At 37.3% G+C, this 20,310-nt stretch overlaps 1 protein-coding gene across 1 annotated transcript in view; it reads left to right on the top strand.

The window, feature by feature from the left end:
* Positions 1-20,310, top strand: part of LOC102692556 (adenylate cyclase type 1) — a 73,727-nt gene that overhangs the window by 13,909 nt on the left and 39,508 nt on the right. The window contains exon 4 of the mRNA XM_006634569.3: positions 2,903-3,014. Coding sequence (XP_006634632.1) covers positions 2,903-3,014 — 112 coding nt within the window. The remainder of the gene's footprint in view (positions 1-2,902; positions 3,015-20,310) is intronic.

The raw sequence follows: 20,310 nt of genomic DNA on the forward strand, positions 1-20,310 counted from the left end.
TTCACATCTGGAAACCATTGAGACAATGTCAGGGCTTTGATGCCCAGACTCTTTTGTTACACTGGAGCGGTGAGCTTTTGTACATTACACAGATCTTCTGTAGAAATGCTATCTCCTTTGAACAAACGGGCAGAGGCATAAACAGGCAAAAGTAGGAGTATAAATACTGTATGGTCAAATTAATAATCATGCTGTGGTTGTAAAGGAAGAACTGAGACAGTTCTATGATATTCAAACGTGTATTTTCCAAATTTTGAATTTCATATCTTGAATATCGATTTTAACCTGTGTACATACAACAGACAGCATTGGGCTAGTAATGAGGTGAAACAATGTGTTAACTTTGAGAATGACGCAAGAACTGTTTGTTTAAATATAACAAAGGAAACATTACCACAGCCCTATTGAAGGTATTTTAAAAGTATAAAGTAAAATAAGAAGACATCATTCAGCGATTCAGAAATATTTTGTATATTATAAAGATATGTTTGAATTTTGTAAATTAATTAGTAAACCATTTGTGTATTGACCAAGCTGTTTGAAAATTAATTTTAAGATGGCAAATTTTCAGTTATATTCATCTTCATAATACTATACTGTATTAGAAATATGGTTTTTGTTTGAAATAAGTTTTAATTTATTTTGTCCTCAAAAAAATATCTTCTTCAAACTCCTTTTTACAACAGTTTCCTATTTATTGATTATATAAGAGTTTAAGCAATTGCAGAAAAATGGTGATTATATACCTTATCTTTTAATACTTTCTGAAGACAACTTGAAAGCACAATCCCAAAATACTTGTTGTTCTAATTGTTATTATCCAATTAAAACTGACAAATAATAAATACATATCAATATAATTCAAAATAAAAACAATTTAAAATACTTTTCACAAAGAAGACAAGAAATTGCCTTACTTTCTCTTATTCTTTTTCAAAATGTACTAACAAAACTCTGTGCCAAAAATGCATTTACAGTATATTGGGTACCGATATAAAGATAATCAAAGATAATAAAAGATCATATAGTTACCTATTTTTACATAAACTGTTGCTCAAACAGAAGAGTTGTGCCGTCTCATGAAATTGTACTGACTTGAGAATTATAATTAAAGTCTTAGAGATCAAGCTGAAAAGATAAAAAGGCACACCAAACTTTTAGCTCTTAAAAGGCTGGTATGTTCTGTGACAACAATTTAACCTGAGGTCACTCAGTTACTCTAAAAAGCAATTAATATATTAATGCAATTCTGGGCAACCAGAAAAGAAATCACACTCCAAAATTAAGCAAGTATTGAAGCTGACTTCATAACATATAAGGTGTGAAGTACAAGTATGATTTTTTCTTGTCGTTAAATTTTTATTTCTATTTGGAGATCTATAACAACAGTACTGTACTTCAGATTGATTAAGTTCTTTTTAAAAAGTCACCCTTTGGCAAAGTGAATAGATTAACTACTTTTAAAGTACAATATTTCTCTTGGTTGTTTTAGACATCATTCATTCTCTTCCTGAGAATAAAGCCTGCTAGGATTTTAATTCCTGTGTAGCTTTCAATCAAGCAATTGCAACTATCCCAATGTAGTGTACTGTATATACCGTACTGGTCTTCATATCAGCTCTAGACAAGAGGCTAATAATGAAAGTACATCTATAACATTTATTCTTTCATAGTAAAGTGTTACCACCTTGTAGCCTGATGTCGTTGGATCTCAGAAGCTAAGCAGAACTACACTTGTCCTATAATGGGATGCAAGACAGATTTTTCATTTTTTGAAAGAGACCATAGTTATGACAATGTAATTTCACAGCTATTCATGTAATTTTTGTATTCTGAAGTGCCTTCTAAATTACGGCCCAGAATTTTGTATGGGTTCTGTCATTTGAGCATGTTTACTTTATTGGCCCGATGTTTATCTTTTTTGTACAAATGTCCTGCATTACAGCAATCAATCTGGTGTCATTGTCTCTGTAAATGATCCACAATTTGTGGCTCAATTCGTTTTTTAAAGCATTGTTTCAATTTAGCCATTTAGCATGTTTATTTAAAGGTTTTGCACATGATGGATTTCTTACTGCTTCAAGCAGTGTTCCTGGATCAGTAAGTGGTGCTCATTCCACTGTACCACAGTCTCTATGCCAATGCCCCACTGTGTTAACTGGGGACCACATGTTGTGTAGGAGGCACTGTCATTCTGATCAGATGTTAAAGTATGGTGTGGCTACTAGGCCATTAAAGATCCTACAACACTTTTCAAAGGAGTCGGGGTGTGAACACCAGTGCCCTAACCAAATCGCACTCTGAGCTTGTACAGTCAGGCCTCCCAAAGGTTCCCTCTTAATTCAACTGATGATGCTATTTAAAATTATATAATGTTGGTGCTCTTTATAGAATATGCTTTATTTTAGTATTTTTATTGCTGGTTGAGTACTCTGAAAAGTTTTTTGCATGGTTTAGTACTCTGAAAATCACATGAGCTGATTTTCCTGAAATTCCCATTTCAGCTTAAATGTCTTAATTTATTGGCTTCTGCGCTCCATGATATACTATAAAATGGTTATTCAAGTTGAATTCTTTTGAAAACATTTCAGAACATGAGTGAATGTCCATTAATTTATGTTAACAGTGGTACACCATTTAACACTGATATTTTTACATTATAATATTATGATTTAAATACATGTTTTTCTAACATTATGTCTACAGATTTAAAACAGTATATCTAAGATAAAAATGAGAAAATTATATGCAGTTCAAAATACAGTGATTTACAATATATAGGTAAATTACACCATTTTCAGGATCTTTTTTTTTTATTTTGAAGAAGGTGGTGACCGTGTTTAACCCAAATGAAATACTGTTAATGCTGGTAAATTAAGTTCCTTGTCTTTTATGTCTCCAGCATCCTGTTTGCTGACATAGTGGGATTCACAAGTCTGGCCTCCCAATGCACAGCCCAGGAACTTGTCAAGCTGTTGAATGAATTGTTTGGAAAGTTTGATGAACTGGCTACAGTAAGTAAATAACTTTACCATTTTTTAATGAACAATACTGTAGAACTCCAAAACGTTTTCATTTTATTAATATTGACCTTGTGCATATTCTCTACATCTGTTGTTTAATATAATTAAATTTTGCAATGGACACCTTTTGGCATAAGAAATGTGTGCAAATGCATACATCTTTTGCAGCAAATTGTCATGTACACGTTTTTTGATAAAAAAAACAGGACTGGCAAAAGCTTGCGCTTCATTTGTTCCTTTGTTTGCTTCCGGATTTGTGAAAACAAAAAGTAATGAAAAGTGTTTTTCTAAACTGTTGTGCAACTTATCAATGTGACATGCTGGCATTTTTGCGGTGTGCACTTACTGTAGGTCAAGTAGAGTCATTAACGTCCGCTTGAGTTTACCTGCATGAGGTATAGACCACAATATCTGGTTATTGACCATGTGCCCCAGTAGCCTTTTTTTTTGTAAAAATAATTGCTTTAATTTACCTCATTCTGTGCATTGTGTTATTTTGGCTTTGACACACAGAACTTAATTGTCGAATGTAGACAGCTGGAATAATCAGCACAGTTTTCCAGCACAGAGGTTTTGTATGAACAGCAGGCTTGTACGAAATTGAATAAGGTTTCATTCTGCCTCAGAAAGAAAGAAACAACAGCAAACCCTGAGATGAATTGTCTGCAGTAGCATGTTTTTAACCATAGATATTGCTGTATTAATATTACTTATATCCAGCACTCTGAGAACCGATTTTTCCAACTCAGGTTTGAATAAGATGACGGACATTATTAATAGTTTGGTTAAGCTCTTCACATGCAGGTCAGCAAGGTCAGCTTGTATAAATCTAATGAATATAAAATTTGAAGAAGGCCTGTCCTATTCCAATTTTTTACAGTATAATTTACTGTAGTCACAGTTTCTGTGTGATATACTGTATAGAGAGAATGTTGAAGTATCTTTACTGTGAAGCTTTTAAATCCAGGTGCTACACTACTGCTAGCAGAATTTTGTATGTTTCATTAAGTGGTAAGTCTGCACTTATTTTTGTATAATAAAATTGTTAGAAGGCATATGTATTTATAGTCTTGTATACTTAACAAAAACCCTTCGGGCTATGGTGTAGTGAGGAGGGATCCAGATAATTAATAATATGTTATCTGTGAAGAGAGGTGAGTGGGGACTTATTTGGGTTAACAAGCAGAATACTTTTCCCTAGGCCCAAGATTAAAGCAGGATTGAAAATTCTCCATTTTATTAATCTTTGATGACTGCCTACCATTTGAGTGTCCAAAATATAATCCTTAAGGACTGCCATACTTTTTTTCCCCCCACACACAAAGTTCTTAATTTCTGGATTTGTCTAATCCCTTACTTTTCTGGCCTCAATTTGACTTTATCCAGGTCTAATAAGTAGGTCTGTAGGATCTAGATTGATTTAAAATACCTATAAAATCTGCAGAATTATACTGATGATATACTGATTGTGATATAAAGTGATATAAAGCAAAAAAAAAACACACACACATTACAAATAGGGTTAAAGGAGCACATCTTCCTCTTCTGTAAGTTAAAAAGAAATTGTCATGAAACAGTTCTTTTCGGACCCTGTGCGGACGACACAATCCGGAATAGTGAAAAAACACGGGGGAAAAGTCATGCAGGAGACGGGGATAAAGAGGGGGGGGCGTGTGCACAGAGTGCTGGCGGTCGGGAGAGGTGTGGCCGAGGCAAACAATCCTAGAAAAAGTCCAAAGGAGAATCCAAAACTGAGCAAAAGTCCATGGCCGGGTGATCCATCCAAAACAAGAGATGAAAAACAGGTGCCGGGTTGGGACCGGCGGGGGGAACAGGATCGGGAGCAGGAGCAGAGAGTTAAAAGCATAACGGAGCCAGACGAACCCAGGTCCCGGACTCACACGATGCGGGAATCAGACGCAGAGCCTCATCTAGCGACTGCGTCTGGCTTCTAAAGGGGGTCAGGAAGGAGGCTGGACCGAGGGACAGGTGTGGGGAATAAGGCAAACGAGGAAGAGCTGGAGCGCCCTTATGAGGAGGGGTCGCGATCGTGACAGAAATGTGAAATAATATGAAATAGCTTTTAGAAAAGTTCTGTCAGTGTCAAGATACCAAAGTGAAGTGTTACAGTGGATCAAACTGGAACAACATCCATTTCTGTATAAAAGAAGCCATCGTTCACTGTGTTCTCCGAGTTCTTATTCAAAGTATTTGGGTCACTAACTCTTTCAATTGAAATAACATGTTCTCTTTCCAAATAGAATAAGCACATTACATTGTGCCCCAGTTTCCAAGAGGAAAACTACCAGAAAGGAAATGGAATTAGCCAGAGTCTTATGCTCACAGATTCGAGATTTTATTTTGTAATCTGCCCCACCAGAATCAAGCCTAGCACAAGGACATCTAATTGTAGCTTTAACATCTGTGGTTTCTGAGCTAATGCATCTCTTTGTTGGAATGAACCTTCTTGACCTGGAACAGTAAAACTCACTTATCCCTTTGGTTTGTAGGCAGAGAATGCATCTGCTGCTCATGTAATCAGCTCGGTCAGAGCATAGGAAAAGGCCGGTCCTTCTCCCTGAGCTGCAGCTGGGGTGCTTATGGTGCAGTACTTGAGTTATAAGCTAGCAGAAGAGAAACAGTGCTGGGCACTGAGAGAGGGTTACTTTCCCTTGCAGTTCTCACATTTTGTTGTTTTAAAGCTTGCAGTCATGACAGCTTGCAATGATTCTTTATTAATTAGTATAAATAAGTATTTATAAACACAAATTCAAAGAAAAAACAAAAACAAAGAAGAAATTAGATAACCAACATGAAAGAAAAATGGAAATGCCATGGAGTATTCAAACACTTTGCGGCGAAAGAGCTCAATTAAACGCTGTTGTGCAAACTTACGAACTTAAGGTGCCACACGATTAGATGAGTAGGTTCTGCCTGCCATTATCTGAGCAATAATAGTGGTTCATGTGATTTCAGATTAAATATACCTACTGTATCTCTGTAAGGTCCCACAGTCAGGGAGTCGAATTCAAAGCAAAGATGTAATCATGAACACCAAGGAGCTCTCAAAACATCTTAGGGATAAAGTTGTATAAAGGCACAGATCAGGAAAATGATATAAAAACATTTCAAGTATTGAGCTTGGTGTATGTCGAGCACTCACAAGCGACACCCAGGCGGTCAGATCCCTCATGGGGTTTCCCACAAAGAACCTAACTGACCCTGCATGCAAACATGGGCCAAAAGGATTTGTGGTGAGACCAGATCGGAGCTTTCTGGTCTCAAGGCAAAGTTTTACATCAGTCGCAAACCCAGTAGAGCACATCACTCAGTCCACTCCATTCCTGCTGTCAGGTGTCATTGTGTTGGCAGCTTTGTGTTATGGTTTGTAATAATCATCATCATCATCATCATCATAAGAAGAAGTATTTTGTAAGGTATTACTCGCGGGATAATGTATGAAGAGAAGGAATTGAAAAATGGCATTGAAGAATGTCATGAATGGGTTATTTCCGGTTACACAGCTCACATGTTGCTGGTACTGTTTACAGTAGGTCCCAGAAACACACTCCATTTTCGACCTTACCGAGCTGCGTAAGGACTTTGTCACAGTTACAGAAACTCATTTCTAAGTCGCATTTGGACTTCCTAGCTCACTACCCTTTCACACAGCTCCGATGCTGCACACAAATGCTTGGGTTTGTTGTACAGACAGTGGCAGTTTCATTTTCCCCAATTGTCTTTCCTCCTTTTTCTCAATATTCTACCAACTTCTTTTTTTCCCATTTAATTCTGTTTCTGTGGCACATGGTGCTGTTTCTCCTTTTCTTTCTTCTTCCCGTTTCTTTTGTTTGAGTCTTCCCTGTCCGTTGTTCAGTGTCATTCGGAAAGAACACTCTTCATCATTTACAAGATACTGTATATAACTCCTGTTTCCTGGTTCATACTTTTTTCTTTGTATGTAGTAACTTGTATTATAGATGAATAAATATAAAATATTAAAATGTGCAATATATTATTGATAATTGAAAATACTAATTGTTTTTATATGTGGCTTTTAGAATAAGTTCAACTAATGTGAGAAAAAGCTAATTAAGTTTATATATTGTAAAAATTGTATTTGTAATTTTTTAACTGAAAGGCCATATTCAAACGTTTAGAAAGAGATCTAACCACAGTATAGTACATTTGTTGTTCATAGTAGTAACAGCAGAAACAACAATATAATAATAACAATAATAATAACAACAATAATAATAAAAATAGTAATAATAATAATAATAATAATAATTATTATTATTATTATTATTATTATTATTATTATTATTATTATTATTATTATTATCATCATCATCTTGCAAGGATACTAGACCTATAACTGGAAGGCTGTGAGTTAAAACCCAAGGTGAAGCATTGCTTTTGTCGCCTTTAGCAGGCTAATTCACCTGACTTGTTCCAGTAAATTCATAAAGACAATTGGTGTCTGCTCCTGGTTTTTGAGTAGTGTTTGTGGATCACTAAGCATACTGTCCAGCACATACAACACTCACACAGGTATAAAACAATATACAGAAATGTCCAGCACGAGGTAAAAAGAAATTATATTTTGGCTTTCTCTTTTTTTTGGTCTCAATGCTGAAACTGATAAACTGATGATGTTTGGTGACGGTTAGGTGAGCTGACAAGGAGGTTCACTACATATGCCTCTCTACTATGCTACATCCTTGCTTGTGAAAACCTCGGAAAATCACCGCTGATCAGTTCTTAGCAAGAAGGCAGCAGCAAAAAGATCAAATACCCCCATACCAAAGAAAAACACAGCCACATCAATTAACTCTTTGTATCTGCAGCTTGGTTATGCCTTTGCTAATGTATTGATGTATTTTTGTGATTGCATGCCCAAAGGGATCAGCAGTTCACCATTCCGGTGTGGCTTGGGAATTTTATCTGGAATGCCTTGTCAAAAGTGGCTGCTGTTATTACTCTCCTGATTGTTTTACCTTAAACAGCAGCTTGTGTTATCGATACGATACTGTATGTCCACATCAATTGTGAGAGTCGGCGTATTTTGTTTACGTGCTGCCTGTTCTCCGGTTTCTTACAAGGGCTGCTAATTCAGGTTCAGGACACGTTGCTACAAGCAGAACACGACCAACTGTGAAAGCCGCACAGATTCTATAACAAGAAGTGAGAGCTCGCAGGGCAGCTTTTTTTGTTCTCCCACCGTGCAGCTGGTTTCCCTGACACGGCCCATTTAATATCCCGAGGAAGTTAAGGTGAAAGATTCATGGCAGGCTATAGGCTTATGACTGTGCAGTGCACGGCTGTTGTGTCAGTGGAGACCTCCATGACAGTGAGGTTAAAACTCAAGAAGACTTCCCATTAAATCCTCTCTCTCTCTCTCTCTCTCTCTCTCTCTCTCTCTCTCTCTCTCTCTCTCTCTGAGCTCGTTGTCACCCAAGAGTGCTCTTCGGACTTAGGTAAACGTTGCTCTCCACACTCCACCCAAGATGCTCCTTCCTTCAATACTCCAGGGCAAACCCTGGGAAGGGGGGCGGTATTCTGGCATGATCCTCTACTGGATGGAGCCAAGAAGCAGGCGGACGCTGTGGCATCGAAGCTGATTTTGAATGCACAGCAGGGTTGACTATTTCACCAGCTTTACAAAAAAAAAACAACTCCTTACTGTTGTTTCTTACAAGCAATTCTTGTCTTGACTTCAGCACAGGCACCTGTTTATCATGCTGCTGTGTCCCAAATAAACCTGAAAAAATACCTGAAATGAAGGAAATCAAATACAATCTCTACATTTTTGTAACTCATTCTCCTATTTTGGTCTGTTTTGATTGGTTTGCAGTTTGCCAAATTCACTTGGTAATTAAAACTTACACCAGATGAAGAGGAGGTGGATGCATTTAGTGTTGCTTTCTTTCTGACACTTCTCAAACTTTTAAAGTTTCAGTTGAAGTAAAATGCAATAGCACCTTGTGTTTTAACAACATGTTTCTTCTTTGTGAAAAAGGCTTAAAATGAAATGTTTCATTATTGCATGATAGCCCCATCCAGTAAAACCTGCAGAGCAAAGTTTGATGGTCACTTTGTGCCAGTGTTTTTTTCAGTATTTTTTATGTTCAAGCACATATTAACTTGGGTATCCTGTTGGTTCTACAAAAAAGAAAAATATTTGTAGGCCGCCTGGTCTTGTTAAACATCAACTTATCAGAAAATACATGAAGGAATGGTTATTTTCTGTTGAGGATTTATTTTATGAAATTGCTTGTGATACTGTATTTTTCCAGGTTTTTCCCTTTTAGATTTTACTCACGGTCTGTGTATGGTTACAGATGTAAAAAAGTACCGTTTGTGAAATTACTGAATAGTGTATTCTAAACCTGAATAAGAAAACTGCGAAAGAGAAGAAAAGGAATAAGTTGATTATACAAGTATTCAGACGTGTGAAGTTCGTATTTGATGGAAGTAGCTCTGGCAGCAATTACAGACACAGGTCCTTTGGGGGCAGTCTCTACCAACTTCACATACTGGCTTGCTGCAATTGTTTCCCATTCTTCTTGGCAGATGTGCTGAAGCTGTCTCAAGTTGCTTTGGGTAACTTTCTGGACGGTGGCTCTCGGGTCTTTCCACGGTCATCAACAGGATTCAAGTCAGGACTTTGACTGGGCCACTCAAGGACGTTCGCATTTTTATTCTTAAGTCACTGTAGCTGTGGCCTCATGCTTTTTTGTCCCAGTTTAAAGTCAGCAGCAACTTTTCCTCGAAGATTTGCCAGCACTTTGCTCCATCTGTGTTTCCATCAGTCTTGACAAGCTTCCCAGTCCCTGCTGATGAGAGTCAAAAGTGTAACATAATGCCGCCACCACCATGCTTGACAGTAGGGATGGTGATGACTGAGTAGGCATGGTGTTGATTGAGTGATGCAACATGTTCCAATTTTGTCTTGTCCGACCATAAAACCTTTTGCTTCATGTTTGCAGTTTCACTAAAATACTCTGTTGCAAACTACATGTGGGATTTGAGATGGATTCTCCTCTCTGCCAATCCAGCAGGCTCTGTAAAGTGAGCATAATACTGTTGATTCTGTTGAACTCTGTTTCTTTCACTGAATTAACTGTCTTTTAAAGGCACTGTTGGCCTATCCCTAGCCAGTTTCCTCCTTGCCCAGATGCTCAGTTTGAGGAGATCTAAGCAATGTGTGGGTGCCATCAATTTAATGATCGTCATCACCAACCTCAGTAAGAGATTGTTTTAAGGATCTTTGAAAGACTGCTGACCTTCTGCTAATATGTGCCTTTACAGTATACAACTTGTAAAGTTCTTTGGTTGAATGTTTGCTCGAAATTCTCTATGTGACTGAGGGACTTGCAGAGAGAGGAGCATTTATTCTGAAATCATGTTAATCACTTTTATTGCACAAAGACAGAAGCCACTGAGCTAACTGTGTGACTCATTAAGGTAATTTTGTGCACCTACAGTACATTGATTTAGGTTTTCCACAGTAAATAGTTTTAATAACAGCTTATGCAAAAAATACCTTTTTTTAATTCTCTTTACTTTATTGCTTTTTTTTTATTTGAATGTGTAGACTGGGTTGTGTCTATAACAACTTCAAACCTCTGAAAATTCTGTAGGATATTGTTATGCAACAGTGCATCAGAGCCTTAACTCCATAGAACACAATACATACTAAAAAAAAAAATGTAACATGCCAGAATGAGTGATTATTTTATTCATTTCACTGCAATAACTGATCTGGTTTCATCAACTCACTTAGAATTTCCTAAATTATTTTAAAATAAAATAATAATTTTAGCTAAATATGACTATTCAAAATATTCATAGATCTTTATTCTTTACAATACCTACTGTATACAGTTATGTGTAGAGGCTACTTTAGGTGAGGGGAGGACTACCGCTCTCTGTGTCTAAATCCAATTGTAAACTTATGAAGGAATTTAGGCTTCTACATGCACAAATAGGGAACAAAGGGCTCAAAATATTTAAAGCTTTTATTCACTTTTAAAACTCAATGCTTTTTCAAACCTAAATAATCTTAAACAATAAAAACAGTAATCCGTTATATTGATAGAACTGTGCAGTATATAAAGAAATAAGTATGCTGGTTTCAGTTCTGGATAAAGAATGGATCCATCTCTGAAGCTTTGCAGTGGATATGCGGCCGTCTTCGAACAGTGAGAGCGGCTCAGTTCAAGTCCCCCTGACCTTGATGAATTTTGTAGGGCAGCCATGTCTGACTACGATGCCATGTGCTACAAGGTTCAAAATTGTCAAAAGCCATTGTTAGCTCAACGAATGCCTTGTGTGACTCCTGATGTTGTTCCGGAAGTTTGTCTGGCCAGATTCCACAATCCTATGATGCTTCGTTGCATCATGAACAACATTTGCATTAAGTGGCTGTACACATACTCCTAACACTATCCTGTACCTTTGGAAGCATTTTTAATGAGAGTGACCCAGTTCAGAGAGTCTTGTTTCCTTCAGCATTACTACTTTGATATAGTGTTACATCTACCCCCTCCTCTCTTTTCCTCTTTGCTTTTTTTCTCATAAGCATGATAGTAGTGTAAAGTAATGTAAATAAAATAAAAGAAATAAAATAGCGTCTGGAAATGGTGATTCGGTCATTTTAATACAGATTCTGTAATATAGAGTACTACAGAGCAATATGCATAAGTGTAACATTCTATTTTGTGTAATTCTGAGGTACTCTGATGATGAATATTGATCTGTGTTTTGAAACACCACTCCTGAGACTTCATCCAGCAGGATTCCCCAGTGCTTCATTACCCTAACTAAATGAAGCATGAGAGCCTAAATGCTTTTCGTTTTACTGCTGTATTGTCAAGATAATTAAATACGCTAACAGATTGTGTGTCACGGCACCTGCATGTGACTGGGATAATCCTGTTAGATTGTGAAAGCCATTTCTAAGATATCTGCAGAATCGTCGCCTGTTAGGGCAGGAATGGGAGTTGAAATACTGTTTTTGCAGGCTTGTTTAATTGTGGTTCATTTTTAAACTTAACATCATTAACTGCCTTTTCAAAAAACTTTTATTGTTCTCGAATTGATTTTATTACATGATCAAAATTAAAGTGGCAAGTGTTACATTTCACCCTCAGTGACACCATTACAGGGTGGAGATGAAAAAGGAAAGGACATGGAATGTGGTTCTAGACAAACACTCTTCCTGTCCTCATTTTCATTAAACGTTTCGAAAGCATGATGTAGGCATTCCACTGGGTTTCTCACTAAAGTGCTATTGGGCTAACATGATTCACATATCAAAATGTCAAATACAAGAACAAAACGTAACGACATTCTGTGTTAATTGCTAGCTACTCTTATGAATTAATACCAAGATAGGCACAGTGCAAAAAAAAAGCTTGCAAAATCAAAATTATCATGCAGATTATTGACCAAACACCACTTAGTAGCTAAAAATACAGTGTGATAACGATTTCACCATGAGCATATTTCTGTTTAGCAGCTGCTTTTACAGAAAAAGGGTGAGTCTGAAGAACACACAAAAAAAGGAGGCATTGAGGCACAGACACAAAAATGTAAAGCTTGTTTACTGGGAGTCAGCAGAGGAAACTCAGCGTGAAAGAGAGCTCTTCGGAGATGCCCCGCCAACATCTGTTTAGCTACCAAAGAAGCCATATGTTCCCCTGTAGTGGAGAGGGTCGATGCTGCCGATGACACAGGTAGTGGAAATCTGGCAGAATCGCTGCTGTTGGCAAATCAAAGCACAGCTGACAAAGCAGCACAGACATGCATCAGCTAGAGGAAGACTGCTGTCAGCAGCACCACAGGTTGGAGTGTCAAGTGGAGAGTATGGTCCATCCACAGAAGTTTGCCAAGACAGGGTATATAAGGTGTTATACTGTAGATATTGGAGCAAGGGCATAGACAGGGATATTTGCACCCCTGGAAGTCTCTTTGTGTACTGGGAAAAAATCAAAGAATTATTTCCTGTAACCCTCAGATTTATTGATAACAAGTATATGCCATCGTAAGTTAAGAATATATAGCACAGAAAATTACTGTACTGTATGTCTGCTTTTCTGAAAGGAATAACAGTTCACTGAAAATACTGTACAGTATGTGCTTTCACACAGGTCTTGATTACTGGGTTGTGCAATAGTTAGCACATTGCAAATTAAGTAGCTCACATTTCAGATGCAATGGCTCATTAGCCCAGAGTTTATTCTAGTTTCCTTGGCAGTAAGCACATGATTACCCCTCTGGATGGGATGCCAGACCACCATTAGCCTTCCACTAGCAATGCAGCATGGTCTTGAGCCCACAACCTAGTCGATGAGTCCAGACATATACGCACTACGCTACCTCAAAGTGCTGTGACTGACATGACTGTTTCAAAGCAACAAAACGTGAAAACTGTGCAAGAGTCTAATTCATTTGCAGGTTTTCACATGCAGAGCAAGAATCCCAGACAAAAACAAGGACAGAAATTATTATTGTATCGTGTATTATAGTATCGTGAACGTGCAGTCAGTTTCCTGCACCACTAACATTATCTTATTTGTGTTGTCCGTCTATAAAGATAGTTTTATTTACATTATTTATTAACTGTCGGTTTTGCCCAAATTATTACCTTTAACAGATCATGATTAGTTCATTTTAACACTACAGCTGGACCTCAGCCTGGTGTGCAAACTATTGGCAGCTTCCTACAAGTTCAACAGTATGACTTTCAAATACTGAGGCCATGAGGGAGAAACCATTGCTGTCTTGGCAGCTATGTAGTGTAGGAGCACAGCCTTACGTTGGATAGGGCTTAGCTTTGGAGATTAACCCAGTTTAGCTAAGAAAGACAGAGGAGTGTGGAGGCGTACATGTGTGCATGCAAGTGTTCAAGTAGCTGCTGTCCTCAAACAATAAATGCACTTTTAAATTCACTTTTTAATAACACACTGTACACGTGCTTTCAAAATGGTACTGTATAAGACAAATTCACGTATTTCACATTGCCAGCTGATCGGAAAAAAAAAAACTCCATTATCTGCTGGTGAAGCATGGAATTCAGTCAATTTAACTGTAGAAATCCCAACATTATAAACAAATGCCGAACAGAAACGTCTATAAGACTACATTATGTTTTTTTTTCTTCTTTTCTTTGGAAAATGGTGGAGATAAGGTGAATGCTTTTCTCCAAGATGGTGCTAAATTGACATTATCTTACATGTTGTTGTTTTTTTAAAATTTTGCATTACTGAGGCCTTTTTTTTAGAGTAAGAATAAAATATCAATATCTTTTTTTTTATTTTGTGTGGTGGATACATAGCTCGTAGCTCCTTTTGCCTTCAGTTCATTTAAAGCTGGTTTTTCTTCTCTGTCTAAATCATATAATTTCTAAAGGATTTAGTCCTCTTAAGGCTTTAACTTCAATATGTAACAATTGCAAGCTCTTGATTATCCTTCAGTTTGAAGAGCTTCACTTACTCTTTCAAGTGCATGTTTCTCCTGCTTCATCTCTTTGGGATTTTCCATGGCCTTTCCAAAGGGATTCTTGCGTTTTTCATGCCATTTCAAAGACTTAGCTCAAGTTGCCTTTTAAAAAATGCTGAAAACTTACGTTCCGTGCCATCAGCTGCAAACATGACATGCCAGCTCGCTCCTCCTCACAGCTGTGCAAGGTGCTCAGTCTTTCAGATGCTTCCCTTTCTCTGTGGAATTCATTGTAAAGAGTCTGTCATCCTGAAATTCTTTTTATAAACCAAACTCCTGAAGCCTTGCTATTCTCTCCGGAGATCTTCTGCAGCGCCTACTGTAAATTGTACTCTGCTTCCATCGCCATGTTTCTAAAACATGTATTGTTGTTCTCTTCATTCCTGAACATTTTTAGCTTAAATATTTGCATATCACAAGCCTAAATGGGCTTACAATAGTTAATGAATGCATAGTGACAAAAAATCTGAAGATGTAAAATGCTGATAAACATAGAAGCAGTGTAACAGCAATAATTAAAATCAACATGGAATGGGGCTGTAGGCAGAGAGTTACCAATATTTAAAAATAATTGCTCGGGAAAATTTAATAATACTGTAGATTATGATGAATTGTGTCAGGTTATCCCGTGTCTTGTCTTTTTATATTTTTCTCGTATCAACAAATACAATATGCTACAGTATATTATTGTACAAAAAGTAGCTTTTACAACGTAGCATTAAACAAAATTGAATATACAGTAGTATTCACTTCCAGTACTGGTGTAAGACTTTGATTTAAGTGGATTCTGATCAAAGCAGTCCCTTGGTTTCTGATAAATGTAATCAATTAATTCACTTTAGAAAATGGATTTGAAGTAACGATTAAACACATGATCAAAGCTAATGTTGGATGTGCACACCAATTTGAAACACCAAAGGGAATTTCAGGGTGAAATAATGCAGTGGCAAAAGCAATTAGATTTCTTTCTTAAACTAGTCATTATATCACTGGAAAATGTGGAAACAGTGTTTTTACTCTGCAAGGAATAAATTACACATTAGCAGTGTTATTTTCAAGAAGAAAAACATAAAAAATAGGTCACAGAGTTATTTTTAAAACCTGATTTAGGTCAGTGTAGATATGGCTTTTAAAGGTTTTTATAAAATATGTCTTGATTCCATTTACAAAGCATTAGCAAAATAAAAGTGATTTAGTTGTCTTAATCAGGCTATAAAATACTTCAGCCAACTTGCTGTTTTGCTCATTTAAAATATCTTGCTTTATTTATTTTTTTATGCCAGCATCCATGTCAACCTGCAACTCACAACTGGCAGTCCACTAGAGCTCAGCAAGTGTGAGCCTGGTCAGTACCTGGATAGGAGACCTCCTGGGAAAGCTAAGGCTGTTTCTGGAAGAGGTGTTAGTGGGGCCAGGAGGGGGCGATCACCCTGCAGTCTGTGCGGGTCCCAATGCCCAAGTATAGTGATGGGAACACTATACAGTAAAAAAAAAGGTGTCGTCCTTCAGATTAGACGTAAAACCAAGGTCCTGACACTCTGTGGTCATCAAAAATCCCAGGGTGTTTCTCCAAAACAGTAGGGATATAACCCCAGCATCCTGGTCAAATTTCCCATTGGCCTTAACCAAACTTGGCCTCCTAATAACCCCCATCTCTGAACTGGTTTCATCACTCTGTTCTCCTCCCCACTGAGATTTGATGTGTGGGGAGTGTTCTGGTGCACTCTGGCCACCGTCACGTCATCCAGGTGGAGCAGCACACTGGTGGCGGCGATGGGATTTCCCATTACCCATAAAGCGCCTTGAGTGGAGTGTCCAGAAAGGCGCTATGTAAGTGTTACCAATTATTATTACTAATGCAGGTTACATACATCAAGTAGAAAAGTTTTGTACTTGGTACATTAAAAACATTTGGCTCCTAGAAGAAGTCTGGAAAGCCGTGTCATTTCTACTTGTCACAGAACATGTGCTCCTTTACATTATTCTTTTTCCCCCAAAAAGAGGAGTATGATGATATTCTAGTGTCGTTAAAGTCAACGCTACTTTACATGAGACAATATTACTGCATATACAGTACAATGCAGTATACATTATTTATATACAGTAGTAGGCAATGTTGTTCACAAATGAACTAATTTTCTTGTACAAACAAGATACTTTTCTCATATAAACACAATACCATCTCGTATAAACGAGATAATTTTTTTTCTACGTGGTGCTAAAAAAGCATCTGTAATACGGAACAAGTACTGTTTTTGCAACACCCTTGTGTGTGACAGGGTCTTAGTACTGTAAGTATCAGAAAAGAGCATCGCTCAGCATCACTATTGTAGCACCCCCCTTGGGATCTGAACCCTTGACACTTGACCCACTGAACCTGTGCTCCAAGTTTAACACTGGTGCCCCAGTTAAAAAACAGACAATACAATGTTCTTATTATGTCATGAAATTACTTGTCTTCGTCAAAAATAACAGAATGACATTAAATTAAAAGAACAGTGATAGCAAATACATTAAAAAATGTTCATTCATTTTCAGGTTCCAGTTCTCCAATCTGCAGGTACGACTTCCATTCATAAAGCTATCCTAAGCATATCCGAAGATTGATCTTATGAACAGTGTCTCATTTCCTTAAGCACACTTGAGAAATACCATTAGGCCCTGGTGATTTACTGAGTTGAACACGTTCTAGGTCTATATAATATCCCCTGAGTCAGCTACTGTACAGTATGTCGATATTACTCAGTACTGATGGCCCTCCTTCTATGACCTGGGGCATGTTATTGACTTATTTTATGTGAAAATATGGTGTGAAATATTCATTCCGCACCTTTTATATTTTGCTTCAAGTATTAATTCCGTCTTCTGCTTTCTTCTTCTTCTTTTTATGGTTATAGTATTGAAAAAAATGTAGAATGATTAACCTTCACTGCAATATTCTTTTCTGTGTCTAATTTCTCCTAATACCTGAAGTAGTTTACAGAATATGCCCAATTGTGACTCTTGCAAAACCTTTGTACAAATGTCAGGCTGCTCTGTCACTCAGATATTTTGTTTTATTTCATTATTGCATCAGTTAGGCAATACAGTATTTTGTTTCAGTGATTAATTCATTTTGACCTTTTAACAATGTTTCTGAAACATAAACATTCTTCTTCTAGAATAGAACGCCCTTAATTTCATTCTTGCTTTAAACGTCAGCTCATATAGATTATAAATTGTAGCTTTCTTGCTTCAGTTACTTAGTTGTATGTTACAGTAGGTCAATTTTCAAATATACTCCTACTCTGGCACTCTGTCTACAGTACTGTACAGTATATCCTCTATGTACTCATTAATTTTCTGTTTGTTCAAGTCATTCTCACCTCATCATATCTATATCTAGTGTGTGTTAAAGGGCCAAGCATGTGGTGAAGTCTCTACCTTCTATAACAACTGCCAGACTCAGTTCCTGGAGGTCCTAATATCTTCTGACTCCTGCTCCACCCGTGTTGCATAGATGGTCTAAATCATTTAATTAACAGCAAACCTGTAATAAATCTAACCAGCCTCCAAGGTGATTTATAAGCACTTGTACCCTTAATGAAGTGAATGTCTTGAGTAATTAACTGTAAGGACCTTAGGACAACTGCTGTAGATGTCTAATTTAGAAAATAAGATTAATTGTTAATTGACTACACAGGTTGGAACAAAAGCCAGAAGAAATGAAGGCCCACCAGGAACAGAGTTCGAGACCCCTGCTCTTTAACCTTGTGACTAAGATGATGTAGTTCTTGTGGTACATTGGAAATAGCATGGACTACATTTCCCAGCTGGCCCTGACAATGGCCAACTGCATAGTTCCCTGAGGTCATTAGCCACAGCTGTCTGTGAGAAGTGTTCCACTTCAGATTAGGTACTGTACGTGTGGCAAACACGTGCATTAAGTCTTCTTCTTCTTGACACTGCTCAGTGTGCCGAATCCATTTAAATCTCCTCTTCTTTTGTGAAGAAAAATGAATGTCTTTGAAAGGGACCTGAATGTTTGTCCAAGAAAATGTAGGATATGGATTAGCTATCCAAACCCTTTAGACAGACATGTCTTTGTTATAGAATAGCTACGCCTCCAAAGACAGAAGAAATATTTTAAATTTTATTTTTCAATTATATGCTTTTTTGCTCTTTGTAAACAAAAGCACCTGAATGACCAGATTGATGTATATTCCTGGGTTTAGTGCCTCAGTTCCTGCAGTAGTAGAGAAAGCTAAACGCTCCCAGCTGGGGGAGCTGGGGACACCGCTCTGTCACAAAGGATATAATACATTTGTTACGAGCCACAGTATACAACAGACTATTAATGGCATCAGCTAACACTGGCACTCTTACATATCGGTTCTTTTCAAAATAACTAATAGCTGCATGTCTCAAAAGTCTGCATTCACACATTTTTACCATTTCTCTGAGTGTGATGTAATTTATCATTATGAACATTAAAAAATGATTTACTTTGAAAAACACAATATATCTTGTATAGCTGGATTACCCGATGCTTGCTTTTTGAATGATAAAAACCTTATAATCATATGTCTGCAGAGATAAATGTTTTCAGTAGCTTTGCATTTGTGCACTGTGTCATTACGGTATATTTATCCGATCTGGCTGCCTGGGGATGAGCCTTTTATGGGTTTTTATTGTATATGCATGTGTTTTTAACGTACAGTATGTTTGAGATGGGACTGTTTAATGTGAATATGTTTGACAAGCTTTATATTTTAAATTGAAACAATTCCCCATGAAGGGATATGGCTTTCCGAGTTATATGATGCTTTGCAAATGCAACAGTTTAAAATAAATACCTTTTTTACATTTTGCTGTAAACCCCGGACATCTTGGCTGATTCATTTGCTTCTGTACGTTCCAGATATCTTCATGTAAATGAAAAATCAGTTAATAATCCTACCCCCCACACCCCTGGAAAAAAAACAAATCTTTGAGGAATGTGTGCACCTTGTAGATGCCATTTAAGCATAAATGATTAAATTTACATTGACTTAAATGTTGCTACCATCCACTCATTTTCAGACGGCTTTATTATTGCATCACATCCAGTACAGGGTGTGTGGGCCAGGGTGTGTTTCCAGGTCTAGCATCCACCTCAATATCCGTCAACCTCTCAAAGAACTCGAGTGTCAAAGGTTTTGTCTGACACTGAAGCCACTGAGCCATTCCAACCCAAGAAACAGAGACCCAAGAGGGAACTGACAGCAATGCTGGATAGACTCAATAGTTTCTGGGAGCACATTTGTTTTACAACGAAGAACCCTTGTGTCAAAGCCTTTGTCTGACACTGGTTTTATGGTATTGTCCTGTTGTTGTATTGCACTTTTGTCATGTTTATGAGCTCCTGGTGTACAGTACATGACAAATTCCCTTACAGCCAATAAGACTAGAGCGATTGATTCCATTCAATAAATGTTGAGTTGGGGTCATGGATAAGAACATCTGAAAATACAGAAATAATGTGACAGCTTAACTTCATACCATAGGAATCAAAGTTCTCAACATGCATGTCAGATGAAAAGAAAAATCTTCCCTATATTTTTGTATAATTTCCTGGCCCCCCTCACTAACTTCTATGGGTCGTTCTGGCAGCCGGTGAACCTTCTTAAACTTTGTACCCATACTCATCAGCTGAAGTTTCTTAATTCGTCCTTTTCACCTTCTTTCCAGTTACAATTCAATCCAGCTTAGCCTGATTATGAAGGGCCTCACTTCCACGTAAGCTGTAATAATTAAAAGT

This window comes from Lepisosteus oculatus, chromosome 6 (assembly GCF_040954835.1).
Source record: "Lepisosteus oculatus isolate fLepOcu1 chromosome 6, fLepOcu1.hap2, whole genome shotgun sequence".
NCBI lineage: Eukaryota > Metazoa > Chordata > Actinopteri > Semionotiformes > Lepisosteidae > Lepisosteus > Lepisosteus oculatus.